The sequence below is a fragment of the Cricetulus griseus genome, chromosome 2 (assembly GCF_003668045.3).
Source record: "Cricetulus griseus strain 17A/GY chromosome 2, alternate assembly CriGri-PICRH-1.0, whole genome shotgun sequence".
Lineage (NCBI taxonomy): Eukaryota > Metazoa > Chordata > Mammalia > Rodentia > Cricetidae > Cricetulus > Cricetulus griseus.
Window position 1 is genome coordinate 396,439,811 of NC_048595.1, and position 14,055 is coordinate 396,453,865.

The 14,055-nt window shown below is 37.5% G+C and overlaps 1 protein-coding gene across 4 annotated transcripts in view; it reads left to right on the plus strand.

Annotated features, from left to right (window-relative positions):
• Larp4 (La ribonucleoprotein 4) overlaps positions 1–14,055 on the plus strand; it is a 64,034-nt gene that overhangs the window by 13,131 nt on the left and 36,848 nt on the right. For 3 of the 4 annotated variants that reach the window (XM_027396568.2, XM_027396567.2, XM_027396565.2), the window contains exons 2-5: positions 6,464–6,602; positions 7,542–7,697; positions 9,048–9,123; positions 13,692–13,828. In XM_027396568.2, the coding sequence (XP_027252369.1) occupies positions 6,464–6,602; positions 7,542–7,697; positions 9,048–9,123; positions 13,692–13,828 (508 nt within the window). The remainder of the gene's footprint in view (positions 1–6,463; positions 6,603–7,541; positions 7,698–9,047; positions 9,124–13,691; positions 13,829–14,055) is intronic. The other variant, XM_027396566.2, reaches the window with a different exon arrangement.

Genomic DNA, 14,055 nt, shown 5'->3' on the forward strand with positions numbered 1-14,055 from the left:
ATTCAGAGTTCATACATCTGGCTTTAAGGCCCTGGGGTATTCTAATATGTATGAACTGCAGTTATTGTACAAATAACAATAGTTAAATGTCTCTAACTTTTACTCTTATAAATGAACATGGGTGAGCGAGCATCCTTTTTGCTCACTTGTTCTTTTGCTTATTTAGTAAATCAAATCAATATAATTTTTGGACCAAAAAATGTATACATGTTAGGCTTTTTTGACCACCATTGCCAATTCTGTAGAGAAATTGTGTAAATGATGGTAATGAAGTAGATTGTTTTTAACTGGTCTCTGTCTTGTCGGTCAGTTCCCAAATAATATACATGGAGACTTCTTATTGATTATGAAAGCTTGGCCTTAGCTTAGGCTTGTTCCTAATGAGTTCTTATAACTTAAATTAACCCCTATCTTTTACTCTACATTATTTCACATGACTTGCTTACCTTTACTCTGTACTGCCCAAACTGCTTCCTCAACATCTGGCTGGTGACTCTGCCTTTCTTTCTAGAGTGATCTCTGTCTATAGTCCTACCTATACTTCCTGCCTAGCTATTGGCCATTTGGCTTTTTATTAAACCATTCACAGACACATATCTTTACACAGTGTAATTTGTTGTCACATGTGCAAAAACTATTGAGCCCACTTGGGAGGCTTACGTAGGATTGCATGTTCCAGGCCAGGGAAGGATAAAATAGTGAAATTCTTATCTTAAAAGATTTTAGAGCTAGAAAGGTAGCCTAGAAGTTTTGAGTTCATACTGTTCTTACAGAGGACCTTACTTTGCTTCCCATCATCCACATCTGATACAACTCCCTGCTAACTCCAGCTCCAGGGGATCCAGTACCCTCCCTCTTCTTAGCTCTGGAGGTGCCTACACTTAGACACCTGTGTACACACACACACACACACACACACACACACACACACACACACACACACACACACACACACACACACACACACACACACACACACACACACACACACACCCTACCTTGAAAGCAAACAAAGTTTGGCAAGGTGATGATTGCTTTTAATTACTGGCAAAGATAGGAGAATCTGTTTTAGGCTAGCCCCATCTACGGAATGTACCACTATACCCTGCAAATAAAGGTTGTTTGGGCAAAAGCCATATAATGCTGATTTACATCGTCTAGTGACAGTTGATCTGAGCTTTTATTAAATGACTAATGAGTTGTACTTCATATGAGTATGCTGGGCAAAGTGATGATTCTCAGGTACCAAGTTGATAGTGTGGACTTTTATCACAGAACTCAAAAATGTATAATCTAAAACTTCAATTATGAAAATTTTCATTTCTTGTTTTTAAAATACTGTTAATCATGGGTATTTGAGCTGAAAAGTGATTCCAAGCCTAAGACAGCAGCTGTAGAAAGTACAGGTCTTAAAAATAGTATTTCGTGGACTGGAGAGATGGCTCAGTGGTTAAGAGCACTGGTTGTTCTTCCAGAGGTCCTGAGTTCGATTCCCAGCAACCATATGGTGGCTCACAACTATCTGAAATGAGATCTGGTGCCCTCTTCTGGCCTGGGTACATGCAGACAGAACACTGTATACATAATAAATAAATAAATCTTAAAAAAAAATAGTATTTCATAAGGTATGCCGCATTGACCATTTGTTCTTAGACATTTAAGCTTTCAGTTATTTTATGGGGCGGGGGGGGGGGGTGTCACTGCTGTTAAGAGTCTTATCTTGATTTAGGCGAATACCAGAATACATTTTACTTTTCTGTCTCCCCAAACTCCCAAGACAGAATTTCTCTGTGTAACAGTCCTAGCTGTACTGGAACTCGCTCTATAGACCAGGCTGGCCTGGAATTCACAAGAGATCCACCTGCAATGCTGGGATTGAAGGCATATGCCTCCACCGAGGGCCCCCACCCCCTTTTGAGATCGTCACCTAAATATCAAGAATGTGTACTTAGTAAACAATTATGTTTCTGATAAAATATAGTATAGTTAGCAAAACAGATGAAGTAAACTGTGACCAAAACAAAGTAAGGTGCCCAAGGCGTGTATAACGAACGGAGGTGGGGGGCAGTTAAAGATGATTTCATACTAGTGTCCTTTCTGGGTAGGCACCTGGCAAAGGAAAATAATTTTTCTCTGTAAGAATCCATTTAAGCATAATTGCCTTCACCTTCCCCCAAATGTCAAAAAGGGGCTCAGAGACTTACTGGATGAGTTGGGCAGCATCTTAGAAGAAGACTTAGACAATTGATGAACTGAAAGAAGATATTGAGAAATTGCTTAGAATGCAAAGCCTGACATGGTGGTACATGCCTGTAATTCAGAATTCAGAAAACTGATACAGGTGGGTTTTTGAAGTTTTTAGGCCAGTCTTTACTAAATAGTGAGGTCCTTTCTCAGGGTTGGAGGAAGAAATTTGCAGTTAGAAGGACAGAAAATAAGAAGGTTGATACATGGAACAGATGGAGCAGGGATGAGAAGGTATGTGTATATTGTATTGGAGTTCCAGAAGGAATTAATAAAGCAGTTGTGGCAGAGGCAATATTTGAAGAGCTATTTCTGGGAACATTTGAAGAGATACTTCTGAGAATTGTGTAGACTTGATGAAAGATACCACATTTCAGGGTTGAGTGTAAAAAGAAGTAAAAGAGATTCCATACTTAGCTGGGTGGTGACGGCACGCCAGAAGCAGAGGCAGGCCAGCCTGGTCTACAGAGTGAGTTCCAGGACAACCAGGGCTATACAGAAAGCCTGTCTTGAAATAACCACAAAAAGATTCCATACTTAGGTAGTAACTATACCCCCCATAACATTGACACCAATTAAAGCAATCAGAAAGTAAAGCTTTAAGACACATGTGTACAGGTTCCAGGAAAGGCTAGAAAAGAATGAGTTCTCTATAGCTGAAATTTACAGGTAGTTGTGAGCTGCCTGATGAGTATTGGGAACAAAACTTGAGTTCTCTGGAAAAGTAGTAAATGCAATCTCTCTAGCCCCTGCTCTTTGTAAAGTTATTTATTTATTTGTTGTTTGTTTGTTTGTTTGTTACACACAAGTTGTCAGAGGACAACTTGGCAGTAGTGTGTTTTCCATACCATGTGGGCCTTGGGGATAAAACATAGATCATCAAGCTTGGATGTCAAGTACTGTTACTCACTGGTCATCTTGCCAGTCCTGTTTTGTATTCATTTTTAAACAAAAATTTTTATGTTTATTTTTGTGTGTAGAGGGATGAATACATACCATGGTGCCTGGATGGAGGTCAGAGGACAACTTTCAAGCGGTAGTTCTCTGCTTGTACAATGTGGGCCCTAGCATTGAACTCAGGTCCTTGGGGTTGGCAGCGAGTACCTTTACCTGTTGAGCCATATGTCTTGCCTGGACCCCCGTGTGTATGGGTCTTAGTATTTATTTTTTCTAGTCTTTTTTTTTTTCTTCTTCTTCAGCCTTTTGTTGACGTTTATGCTATTCTGTAATCTGTCTTTTGTGATGGGGTGGTGGGGTCAAGACAGAGTTTCTCTCTGTAGCCCTGGCTGTCCTGGAACTTACTCTGTAGACCAGGTTGGCCTCAAACTCAGAGATCTGCCTGTCTCTGCCTGTTATCAAAGGTGTGCACCACTACTGCCTGTCTTTTGTGATTTCTCTGATGTCTTTTTTTTTTTTTTGAAGTTAATTTTCCTGTGTAATTGATAGACTTTAACTTCATCTTCAAGTTATTATGGTAGAATAAATTAGTGTTTATATGGTTTACCTTTGAAGGTACGTTTCCACCTGAAACCAACATTCTGGGTTGACAAGATGGCTCAGTGAGTAAAGGCACTTGCTACCAAGCTTAGCAAACTGAGTTTGATTCCCAAGAACCTGTGTGTGTCGTAAGGAAAGAACAATTCCTGTAGGTTGTCCTCTGATTTCCACATGCACATCATGGGACATGCATATTCACGAATAAACATACATACAGTAAATAAGTTTGTTGTTTGAGCAACTATGGGTGACATGGACTTCCCTGTCTAGACCAGATTAATCCCAACTCTATCTGCCTTTGCTTCCTAAATGCTTTGACTAAAGGCATGTGCCATCACACCATGCTAATAAATATTTCCAATATGCTTTATAAAAAAAAGGATGTGGGTTGTTTATACTGTTAAATACTTTTCAATGATTAGTTAATTACCTGCTTATTTATTTGAGAGAGAGAGAGAGAGAGAGAGAGAGAGAGAGAGAGAGAGAGAGAGAGAGAGAGAGATTGATTTACTATGTAGCCCCGGCTGGTCTGGAACTCACAGAAAAAAAAAAAATCCTCATGTTGGCTGCTTTTATTTTTTTGATACAAGGTCTCACATAGCCCAAGATGGCCTCAAGCTTGCTCTCTAGGGGGAAGCTTGTCTTGTGCTTTTTTGGTTCCCCTGCTTCCATCTTCTAATGCTGGTAGTACAGGTAAACCTCCATGCCCAAATTTAAAAAACAAATAAATAAATAAATAAATAGATTCTGCTAGGGGTGGTAGTTCTCTTTTAATCTCAGCCAAGGCTGTATAGTGAGACCCTGTCTATAAAATAAAAATTCTTACTTAATTTATAATTAAGGCTCAGTTAAAAAATTTTCCCAGGACTATTCATTATCCTAGATTTGAGTATGATTTTTAAATTGGGATACAATTCTAGAAAATCATTGAGTGCCTGGCTTGTTGGAAGGCCAGCACTATAACCAGGCATAGTGGTTTTTGTTGTTTTCTTTGGGGGGGGGGTTGTTTTGTTTTGTTCCAGACAGGGTTTCTCTGTATTGTTTTGGAGTCTGTCCTGTAGATCCACCTGTTTTTGTTTTTGTTTTTGTTTTTTTGGAAACAGGCATAGTGGTATGTGCTTGAAATACTAGCACTTAAGCACAGGAGGATTAATTCAAGGCCTGCCTGGCTGTATGAAAAGGGGGAGGAAAGCAGCAGTGTGACACAGGAGGAAAAAGAGTATACCAAGTATGACAGCATACAATGAGAACTGCAGAGATGTACTCAGAGTTTAAAAGGTCAGGTGAAACACTATTTTAAAATTAAACCAGACCAATGTATAGCTCATTGGTAAATGCTCAGCGAGCATGTGTGCATCATGGCTGAGTTCAGCCCCAGTGCTGCAGTGATAACAATACCAGGAAAATTTTTAAAATTTTAAAATTGTTGAAGAGACCTGGGCTAGCACAAATTCTTTGTAGTTCTGCTATCAAAAATTATTCTGTACCTATATTTACAATCACTAACCAACTCTAAATCAGTAACTAATGGCAGAGTGGTGGGGAATACTTAAATTCTTAATATATGAATGAACTTAGACATGGTACATGGTATGGCTGATCCATCTCTCCAGATTTAGTTTCAAAGTTTAAAAATAAATGTATTAGTATCTGTGTGTATGTGTGTGTGTGGTGTTTAAGTGTGTGTTCGAGTGTGCAACGGTGCATGTGTGGAGGTCAAAGGGCAACTGTCAGTTTTCTCTTTCTACTTTTATGCAGGTTCTGGGGATCAAACTCAAGTTAGGCATGGCAAGTCATTTACCTCCTAAGACCTTTTGCCTAGTCTCATAACTTTTTTTTTTCAATTGATAAAAGAAAGCAGTTGGGAGATATAAGCTGGGCGGTGGCGGCACAACCCAGCTTTTAGATACATTCTAGATATGTGAATTTTTTTTAATAATAAATTTCATGACATTTTCAAGCAGGTTGAGATAGCATTAATTTGTTTTTAAAATTTTTGTTTTGAGAGTGTCTCATGGTAGCCCAGACTGACCTCAAATTTATTTGTTACGTAGTTGATGCCAGCCTTGAACTAAGTATAATCCCAAGTATGGGATAATAGGCTAGTACCTCCACCTGCTAAGGCAGGTTTTTTTCTTATTTTCTTTTTTCTTAAGTGTTTAAAAGGGACTGGGCATGGTAGCACATGTCTTTAATGCCAAACTCAGGGGTACGGGCAAGCAGCTCTTTGGGAGTATCAGGCCAGCCTAGACTACACAGTGAAACTCTGTCTCCATAAGAAAAGTATTTTGGGGTGGTGGGAGGACAGGAGGGAGAAGGGAACTGGGATTGTCATGTAAAACAATCTTGTTTCTAATTCAAATAAAAAAATTATTTTAAAAAAAGTATTTTGTAGAGGTGCATAATTTTATTACATGGATAGCCATATTTCACATGGAAATCTGAAATGCTTATTTCAGATCAATTGCTTTTAAAGTTTTATGTTTTTAGCAACTGTAATACTTGGCTGGGTGTGGTAGTGCAGACTTGTAATCCTGACGCTTAGGAAGTAGTCAGACTGATGACAACTTGAGCTATGTAGTTGAGAGCCTTGGGAGTGGGGAGAACAATATAGGCCTATTACTTCTGTACTGTTTCTCTGTTAGTATTATTGAATTTTTTTTAAATCTAAATAATAGAAAAGCTATTGATCTAAATTTACACAAATCTTTTGATTGTTTAGCAGGTAACATCTAAAGGGACTGGTTTAAATCCTAATGCCAAAGTATGGCAAGAAATTCCTTCTGGAAATCCCGATGGCACTGCTGTAACTGAAAGTTCCTGGCATGAAACTGCAGCCACATCTGGATCTCACCCTGAGGGTAAGTCTTAAGTATTTATTGGTCAAATGTATGGCTAAATCAGCTCAGACCCTTTTGAGATAGCCTTTGACTATTTGATGTGTTGATTAACATTCTGTTGGAGGTTTCAGTTCATAGTAACTTGGTCTCATCACTTTGGGCAGTTTTGGGAGGCAAAATATCATGACTGGGCGTCTTCTGGTAGCACACAGCTGCTGATGTCATGGGGCCTGCAAACAGAACCTGAGAGGAAAGATTGTGGGACCTACTACCACAAAACTCTTCCTTTCAGTTACATTCCACCTTTTAAGGTGCCATCATTTTCAAAGAGCTTGTAGGGTTTTGAACTCCTCAGCAGATTAATACACTGATGGAGTGAGTCACATTTTACTAGTCATATGTATCCAAATGTTCAGCTAAACATTGCTACACTGGGGGCCAAGCCTTTATCTTGAGCACTTGGGGCCACTTTTAGGATCCAAACAACGATTTGATGAGATGTTTTTGTGAATGGTTAGCATATAGTTTGTATATGATTCTTTTTTTATGCATTACATGAATAGCCACTAATTTCGTATTTTGAGATCAGCATCTAGCCCACTTACAGTCTGTCATTTATTGTTTCTTACAAGGTTTGTTTGGGTCTGTCATCAGTGGCCTTGGGCAGTTACCTGTCATGCTTAACTTCCTTAATCTAAAGAATAGAAATAATGTAGTGATAATGTGTCCAGGAAAGGAAGCAAAGGAATTATATGAGCAGTTGAAAATATAAAATGCTAACTTATCCATAATGGTCAAAACTTGTCTCCCTTCAGAAATAACTCTTAACTTAAGCCATGGTGACATTTTTTCCAACTTGGTACAGTTCTGTGAAACCTTTTTTTAGAGGACATGACTTGAGTTCCTGCAGGTGGGTTTAAATACTTCCTGTTTACTTTCAATATCCTTTCTTCAAAACAGGTAACACAGAACTTTCAGAAGATATGTGCAAGGAATATGAAGTAATGTATTCTCCAACTTGTGAGACCACAAGGAATACTTCAGACATTGAAGAGTCAGCTGATGGAATGATTTTAGGACCTGAAGATCTGAGTTACCAAATATACGATGTTTCTGGTAACTTTTATTTTTTAATTGCTAGCATGAAACTTTAGTATCCTTAGCTCTCCCTCTATTGTCTCAATAAACATGACACTGATCAGTTTGTTTTCTTTTTTGAAAAGAAGCTTATGATAAGCAACTATTAGATGATTATTAAAAATGCTGTTGAATAGTACCCAGACATAAAATTTGTAGAGGAAGAATCTTTTTGAAGTCCTGTTAAAGATATCAGGGAAAAGTAGTTAAGAGAAATCCAAATTGCAAAAAGTTGTGCGTTTCTTGGTTGATTAGTTGAGATCATTGCAGTTTTATCAATTTTTCTGCCACTTTTGTCAGCATGAAATTTATTTTGAAATAAGTGTTGTGTTTCAGAGATTAATTTTAAGAAAAGAAGATATATTAAGATGGGCAGCTGTGGCTTATGTTAAGGACAGTGTGGGCTGCATAGTAAGATCTACCCTATGCAGTTTAATCTCAGCACTTGGTAGTAGAGGCAGAAGAGTCAGGAGTTCGAGGTCATGCTTGCCCACATAGTGAGTTTGAAGTTTGTTTAGTCTACATTATATACTCTCTCAAAAAATCAAAACCAACCAACGGAACATGCAAAAAACGAGGAATGAAGACGAAGAAAAAAAATGTATAAAAAGAGAAGTTAAAGAGAGTGATTCAACACTAGATCTGTTGTTGGTAAAACAGTTACATAAACACCATATATCCCACTTTAGTTCTTATCTTTAAATTTAGATCACCATTAGTTATGTTTGGGGTTTCTTGTTTTATGTTGCCATTGAAGAATTGGGTGGTTTTCACTTTTTTGTTTTTGAAACAGGGTTTCTCTGTATAGCCTGACTGTCTGGGAACTCACTTTGTAGACCAGGCTGGCCTCAAACTCAGAGATCAGCCTGCTTCTCTCATTTTTACGGTGAGATTAGGGCAATGTTTAACAACATAGTAGTCAAATGCTTTTAGTATTAATGGTCCTTTGTTATTTCTTGGTGGTGTGTGTGTGTATGTGAGATGCGAACTTGGCTTTGTGTTTGTGTGTGACAGCACTTTACTGACTGAGCATTTACCAGCCCTCGTAAGTATGAACTATGTATGTGACAATACTTAAATCTGTTGCCACACATATGCTAGATGAATACTCTATCACTGTATTTTGGAGTTCAGCCCCAGATCAATAAGAGAATTCTTCAGTCAAGATGAAGTGCTGCTGAGAAAAGCATGAGTTGGAAGAAATTAGACTTGATTTAAATAGTTCTGGTACATTTTAATTTGTGGCTGCTTTGTGACTTCTGAATATAATGTGTAAGTTTCACCTGTGACAACTTTTAACAGTTTCTCCCTCTTGTTTTCTGCCATTAGGAGAAAGCAGTTCAACAATTTCTACAGAAGATTTAAAAGAATGTCTGAAAAAACAATTAGAGTTCTGTTTCTCACGGTACAGATCTTTTTAATTGATATTCTCCTCTTTTTTTTTTTGTTTTGTTTTTAATGAGTAGATATAAAATGCCTGTGGAATAGGCAGTTATTTCCTTCAGTCATAGATTTTGCTATAATTCTTGAATGTATTTCTTATCTAGACTTAAAAGTATAGCTTTTCGTTGGATTTATCCTTTCCTAGCAGATAGTGACTGTCTATTGAATACTTTTCCTAGGACCATATTTAGACAGAGTTTTCCAAACGCACTAAATGAAATTAATTTTTAAAAACTGGTTGCGTAAAAGGAAAGGAAAATACCTCAATTTAAATTTTTAGAAGTTGGTTCTTAAAACTTTTGAACAGAGTAATTTTAACAAGACCCTAAAGAGATAGACAGAGAGTCTTTAATATTGTTTTCCCTTAAACATAAAGTCTTTCTAGGCCAATGTTTCAAAAATGGTTTATTTATAGGTGAGACTTGTGTAGAGATTTGTTGTTGCTCAGATATCCTAAAATTTCATTATATAAAGACTGTTTACAGCTGGGCATTATGACGCACACTATTAATCTCCCAGCACTAGGGAGGCAGGCTGATGAGTCTGTAAGTTAAGGCTGGCCTTGTCTGCATAGAGAGACCCAGGACAGCCAGGACCACATAATGAGACCGTGTCTCAAACAAAACAAAACAAAGGCTATTAGAAAATAATTGAAAAATTTTCCAGTCTTTGGTGAACCAGTTTTTCAAGCTTCTTCTAGGCTAGAAGTATCGATTGGGGGAAAGGAGGGATTTCAAGACAGGGTTTCTCTGTGTAGTCCTGGCTGTTCTGGAACTCACTCTATAGTCCAGGCTGGCCTCGCACTTAGAGATCCACCTGCTTCTGCCTCCTGAGTGCTGGGATTAAAGGTATGTACCTTATGGCTCAGAAGCATAGATTTTATTATGTACTTTCTTCTTCTTCTTCTTCTTCTTCTTCTTCTTCTTCTTCTTCTTCTTCTTCTTCTTCTTCTTCTTCTTCTTCTTCTTGTTCCTCTTCCTCCTCTTCTTCCTCTTCTTCTTTTTTAGTTTTTTTTAATTTTTATTCTATGAACCAGGTTCTCACTTTAGCTCTAGCTTTTCTAGAGCTCATAGAGATCTGCCCCCTTAGTGCTAGGATTAAAGACATGCACTGCCACACCAGGCTACCCCCCATATCTTTAACCTGGAGCCTCTCACATGCTAGATAATTAAATGTGCTACTGAGCTGTTATCCTCAGCCCTGATTCTCATATGAATAACTTTTGTTTTGTTTTTTGTTTTTTGGGTTTTTTTTATGGTTATGAAATGACTATTTTGTGATTTTTTAATTCTCTTGGCCCCACCCCACCTTTTTCCTTAGTGGTGCTGAGGATTAAACCCAGGGCCTCATGAGTACTAGTCACGCACTCAACCTATCCCAGCACTAATTCCACCAGTTGTTCTGCATCCAGCAATTGACATTTTACCACAAGGAAACACACTTCTTTTTTTTTTTTTTTTTTTTATGGTATTTGTTTTGTTTTTTTTGAGACATACTTAAGCAACCCAAGAAGCCCTCATGATTCTCCTTCCTCAGCTACCCTAGGAATTGTGGAATTATAAGCATGCACTGTCACAACTGTGATAAGCTGATCTAATTAGATTTTAATTTATTTTTTTTAACGACAACAAGGTGTTATTCTGTAGCCAATGCTGACCTGGAATTCACTCCGAGCTTATCCTGGTCTTGAATTCTCACCCCTTCTCATTCCTAGTGCTGGAATTAGATGTGAGCATAATTCCTTTTTCATATAATACTTTTAATAATAATTAAGGTTCTTACATACTGGTTTATCATTGTGGAACAGCTTCTATTGTCTTATTGTCATCATGTCCTCTGCCATACAACATCTCTTCCCCCCCCCCACATCCCTCCTTTTTGTTTTTTTGGTTTTTTTTTATTTTTTAAACAGGGATTTAATGTGTAGATCTAGCTGTGGCCTAGAACTCACTGTTTAGACCAGGCTGGCTTCAAATTCACAGAGATCCACCTGCCTCTTCCTCCCATGTTCTGGATTTAAAAATGAGTATAGCTCTTCATTCTTTCTTTTTAATTTTATGTATATGCCTGTTTGCCTATATGTGTAATATGCATCACTTATGTGCCATGCCCTCAGAGGTAAGACAAGGCATTGGATCTCTTAGAACTGGAGTTAGATAGTTGTGAGCTGCCTCATGGGTGCTGGGAACTAAACCTAGATCTTCTACAAGAGTATAAATATAGTCCTCTTAACCCTGAACCATCACTCCAGCCCCTCTATCAGTTTCTTGCTGCTGCTGCTGCTGTTTTTTAAGATAGATAACAACAACATAGCCCAATTATATCAACTGACCTTGAATCTGATTCAGTCTTCTGTTGCTAGAATAACAAGGGTGTACCCAATGCCCAGTTTATTGATTGTTTTATTGTACTTTTTATAATTGTTGGTTGTACACTGTCTTTTCAATCTGGCTCATAGTCTCCCATCTTGCTCCTTAAAATCTTAGGAAACATTTAAAAAACGGACTATGTGTTAGAGATATTTATGGTTTTTAATATTAATATTGCTAGTCCTTTGCATAATATACATACCACATGTCTACATACAACTACTCAAGTCTGCTTCTCTGGTTTCTCCATTGCCCAGTTAAGTTACTCTGAACCATTATTCACAAATGTATTCTAGAAGGAAAAATATTCCTGATACTTAAGTAATTTTGAAGCTTCTATTAGTTATGTCTCATATTTCCAGAAATATGATTTTTGTTATTTATATACATTTTTAGTTTCTGATATAAGAGTGTGTGTGATTGACCACATCACACTTAGATCTATAGTGAACTTCCCAGTCAGTCTGGCTAATATTATTTGTGGCTCAGCTACATTGCCAATACTAAATACCAAGTTTACTTGTAAATGGGAAGTCTTAGATGTACTATCAATTTGATTTTCTTTTGACAATTGTAGTTTCTTTGGCTAAGCACTTTGATACTGGCTGATAAGATTGGGGTTGCTGCAAGTCAGGGTTGGCTTAAGCTACAGTGTTTTAATTGTGCAAAAATCATGATTACAGGTTTCTGATTTTCAAGTTATTAAATAATAACATTTATTACACTGATGTTAATTTGTCCTTTTATGGTGAAATCTGAGTTTAATCTTACTGGTATCTTCTATTACCCTCCCTCCAACAAATAACTTCCATAACTATCTTAGTTGAATTTTAATTTAAAGGTCTTTGAGCTTACTCTTTGCCCATAAGATAGATTTTTTTTAAAGATTTATTTATTTGTGTGTGTGTATGGGTATTTGCCTGCCTATATGTCAACACATAAACATGTATTGCCTGCAGAGCCTAGAAGAGGGCATCAGATCCCCTGGAATTAAAGTTAACAGATGACTGTGAGCTTCCATGTGAGTTCTGGGAATCAAACCTAGGTCTTCTGGAAAAATCATTCAGTTCTTTAAGGCCCTGGACCGTCTCTCTAGCTCTCCATAAGACTTTAAAGTAGTATCTAGTTATAAAGATCTTTCATGAAATCCATAATCTACCTGGGAGACACAAAACAATTAAAAAAAAAAAGTTAAAGTAGAGCATCATGAGAGAAAGTAGAATCCAGAGTATAGGTTTTGAGTGGTTTTTTTTGGGGGGGGGGCGGGGTGGGAAGGGTGGGTGGGTGGGGGGAGACAGGGTTTCTGTGTAGCTCTGGCTGTCCTGGCTCTGTAGACCAGGCTGTCCTGAAACTCAGAGACCCACCTGACCTGCCTCTGCCTTCTGAGTGCAGTGCTGAAAGGCATACACCAGCACCGCCACCCAGCACAGGTATTCTTATTTACTCTGCTTTAAAGACTGTTTGATACAAACAAAAGACAAGATACTGAATTGGCCTTGGTAGTACACATCTGTGATGCCAGCATTGAAGAGTACCTTAATCTTTCATTTTAATTTTAAATACTTTCAAGTTACAATATTGTCAAGCACTTTTATGGGAAAAAATGATGTATTAAATATCATCCATGATTCAGTTTCTGGTTAAACAACCATTTTTTCCATATACTCTGGGATTCAAAACCTTTTGAGCCTCTCCCTCCTCCACCCCTTTTCTCCGCTTCTTTCTCTCTCTCTCTCCCTTCGTCCCCTTCTCTTCCCTTTCCCATACCAAAAAACAACAAAAAAAAAAACACCTTTTGAAGTTGTTACTGGTTTATTATTATGTTGGTATATTTTAAATTGAGCTGATAACAACTGTTGAACTTTTGTGTTTTAGTTTTTTGAGATAGTGTCTCTTTGTGTTACAGCCCTAGCTGTCCTGGAACTAGCTCTGTAGACCAGGCTGGCCTCAAACTCACAGAGATCTACCTGAGTCTGCCTCCCAAGTTCTGGGATTAAAGGTGTGCATCACCACTGCCCAACTGAACTTTTCATAATTCATCTTACAGTTTCTACTACTTTGATTTCTTTAAACATAGTTAAAAACATGAATATGGTAATTTTTTGCTTTAGGTACTTCTTAAGAATTGTGTATTATAATTGGTTCTGTTTATTTCTTTCAGAGAAAATTTATCAAAGGATCTTTACTTGATATCTCAAATGGATAGTGATCAATTCGTTCCAATATGGACAGTTGCCAATATGGAAGAAATAAAAAAACTGACCACAGATCCAGATTTAATTCTTGAAGTGTTAAGATGTATGTCAATGAGTTTTAGCTCTTTTCATAATTATAAAAGTTTTTATTAAAAAAATTATTTCTAATCATAGAGGGAATTGTTTTAAATGGGCTTTTTAGTGTGTGGATATGTCAGTATGTATTTGCTTTTTTTTTTTTTTTTTTTTTTTGGTTTTTGGAAACAGGGTTTCTCTGTATTGCTTTGGAGGTTGTCCTGTAACTAGCTCTTGTAGACCAGGCTGGCCTTG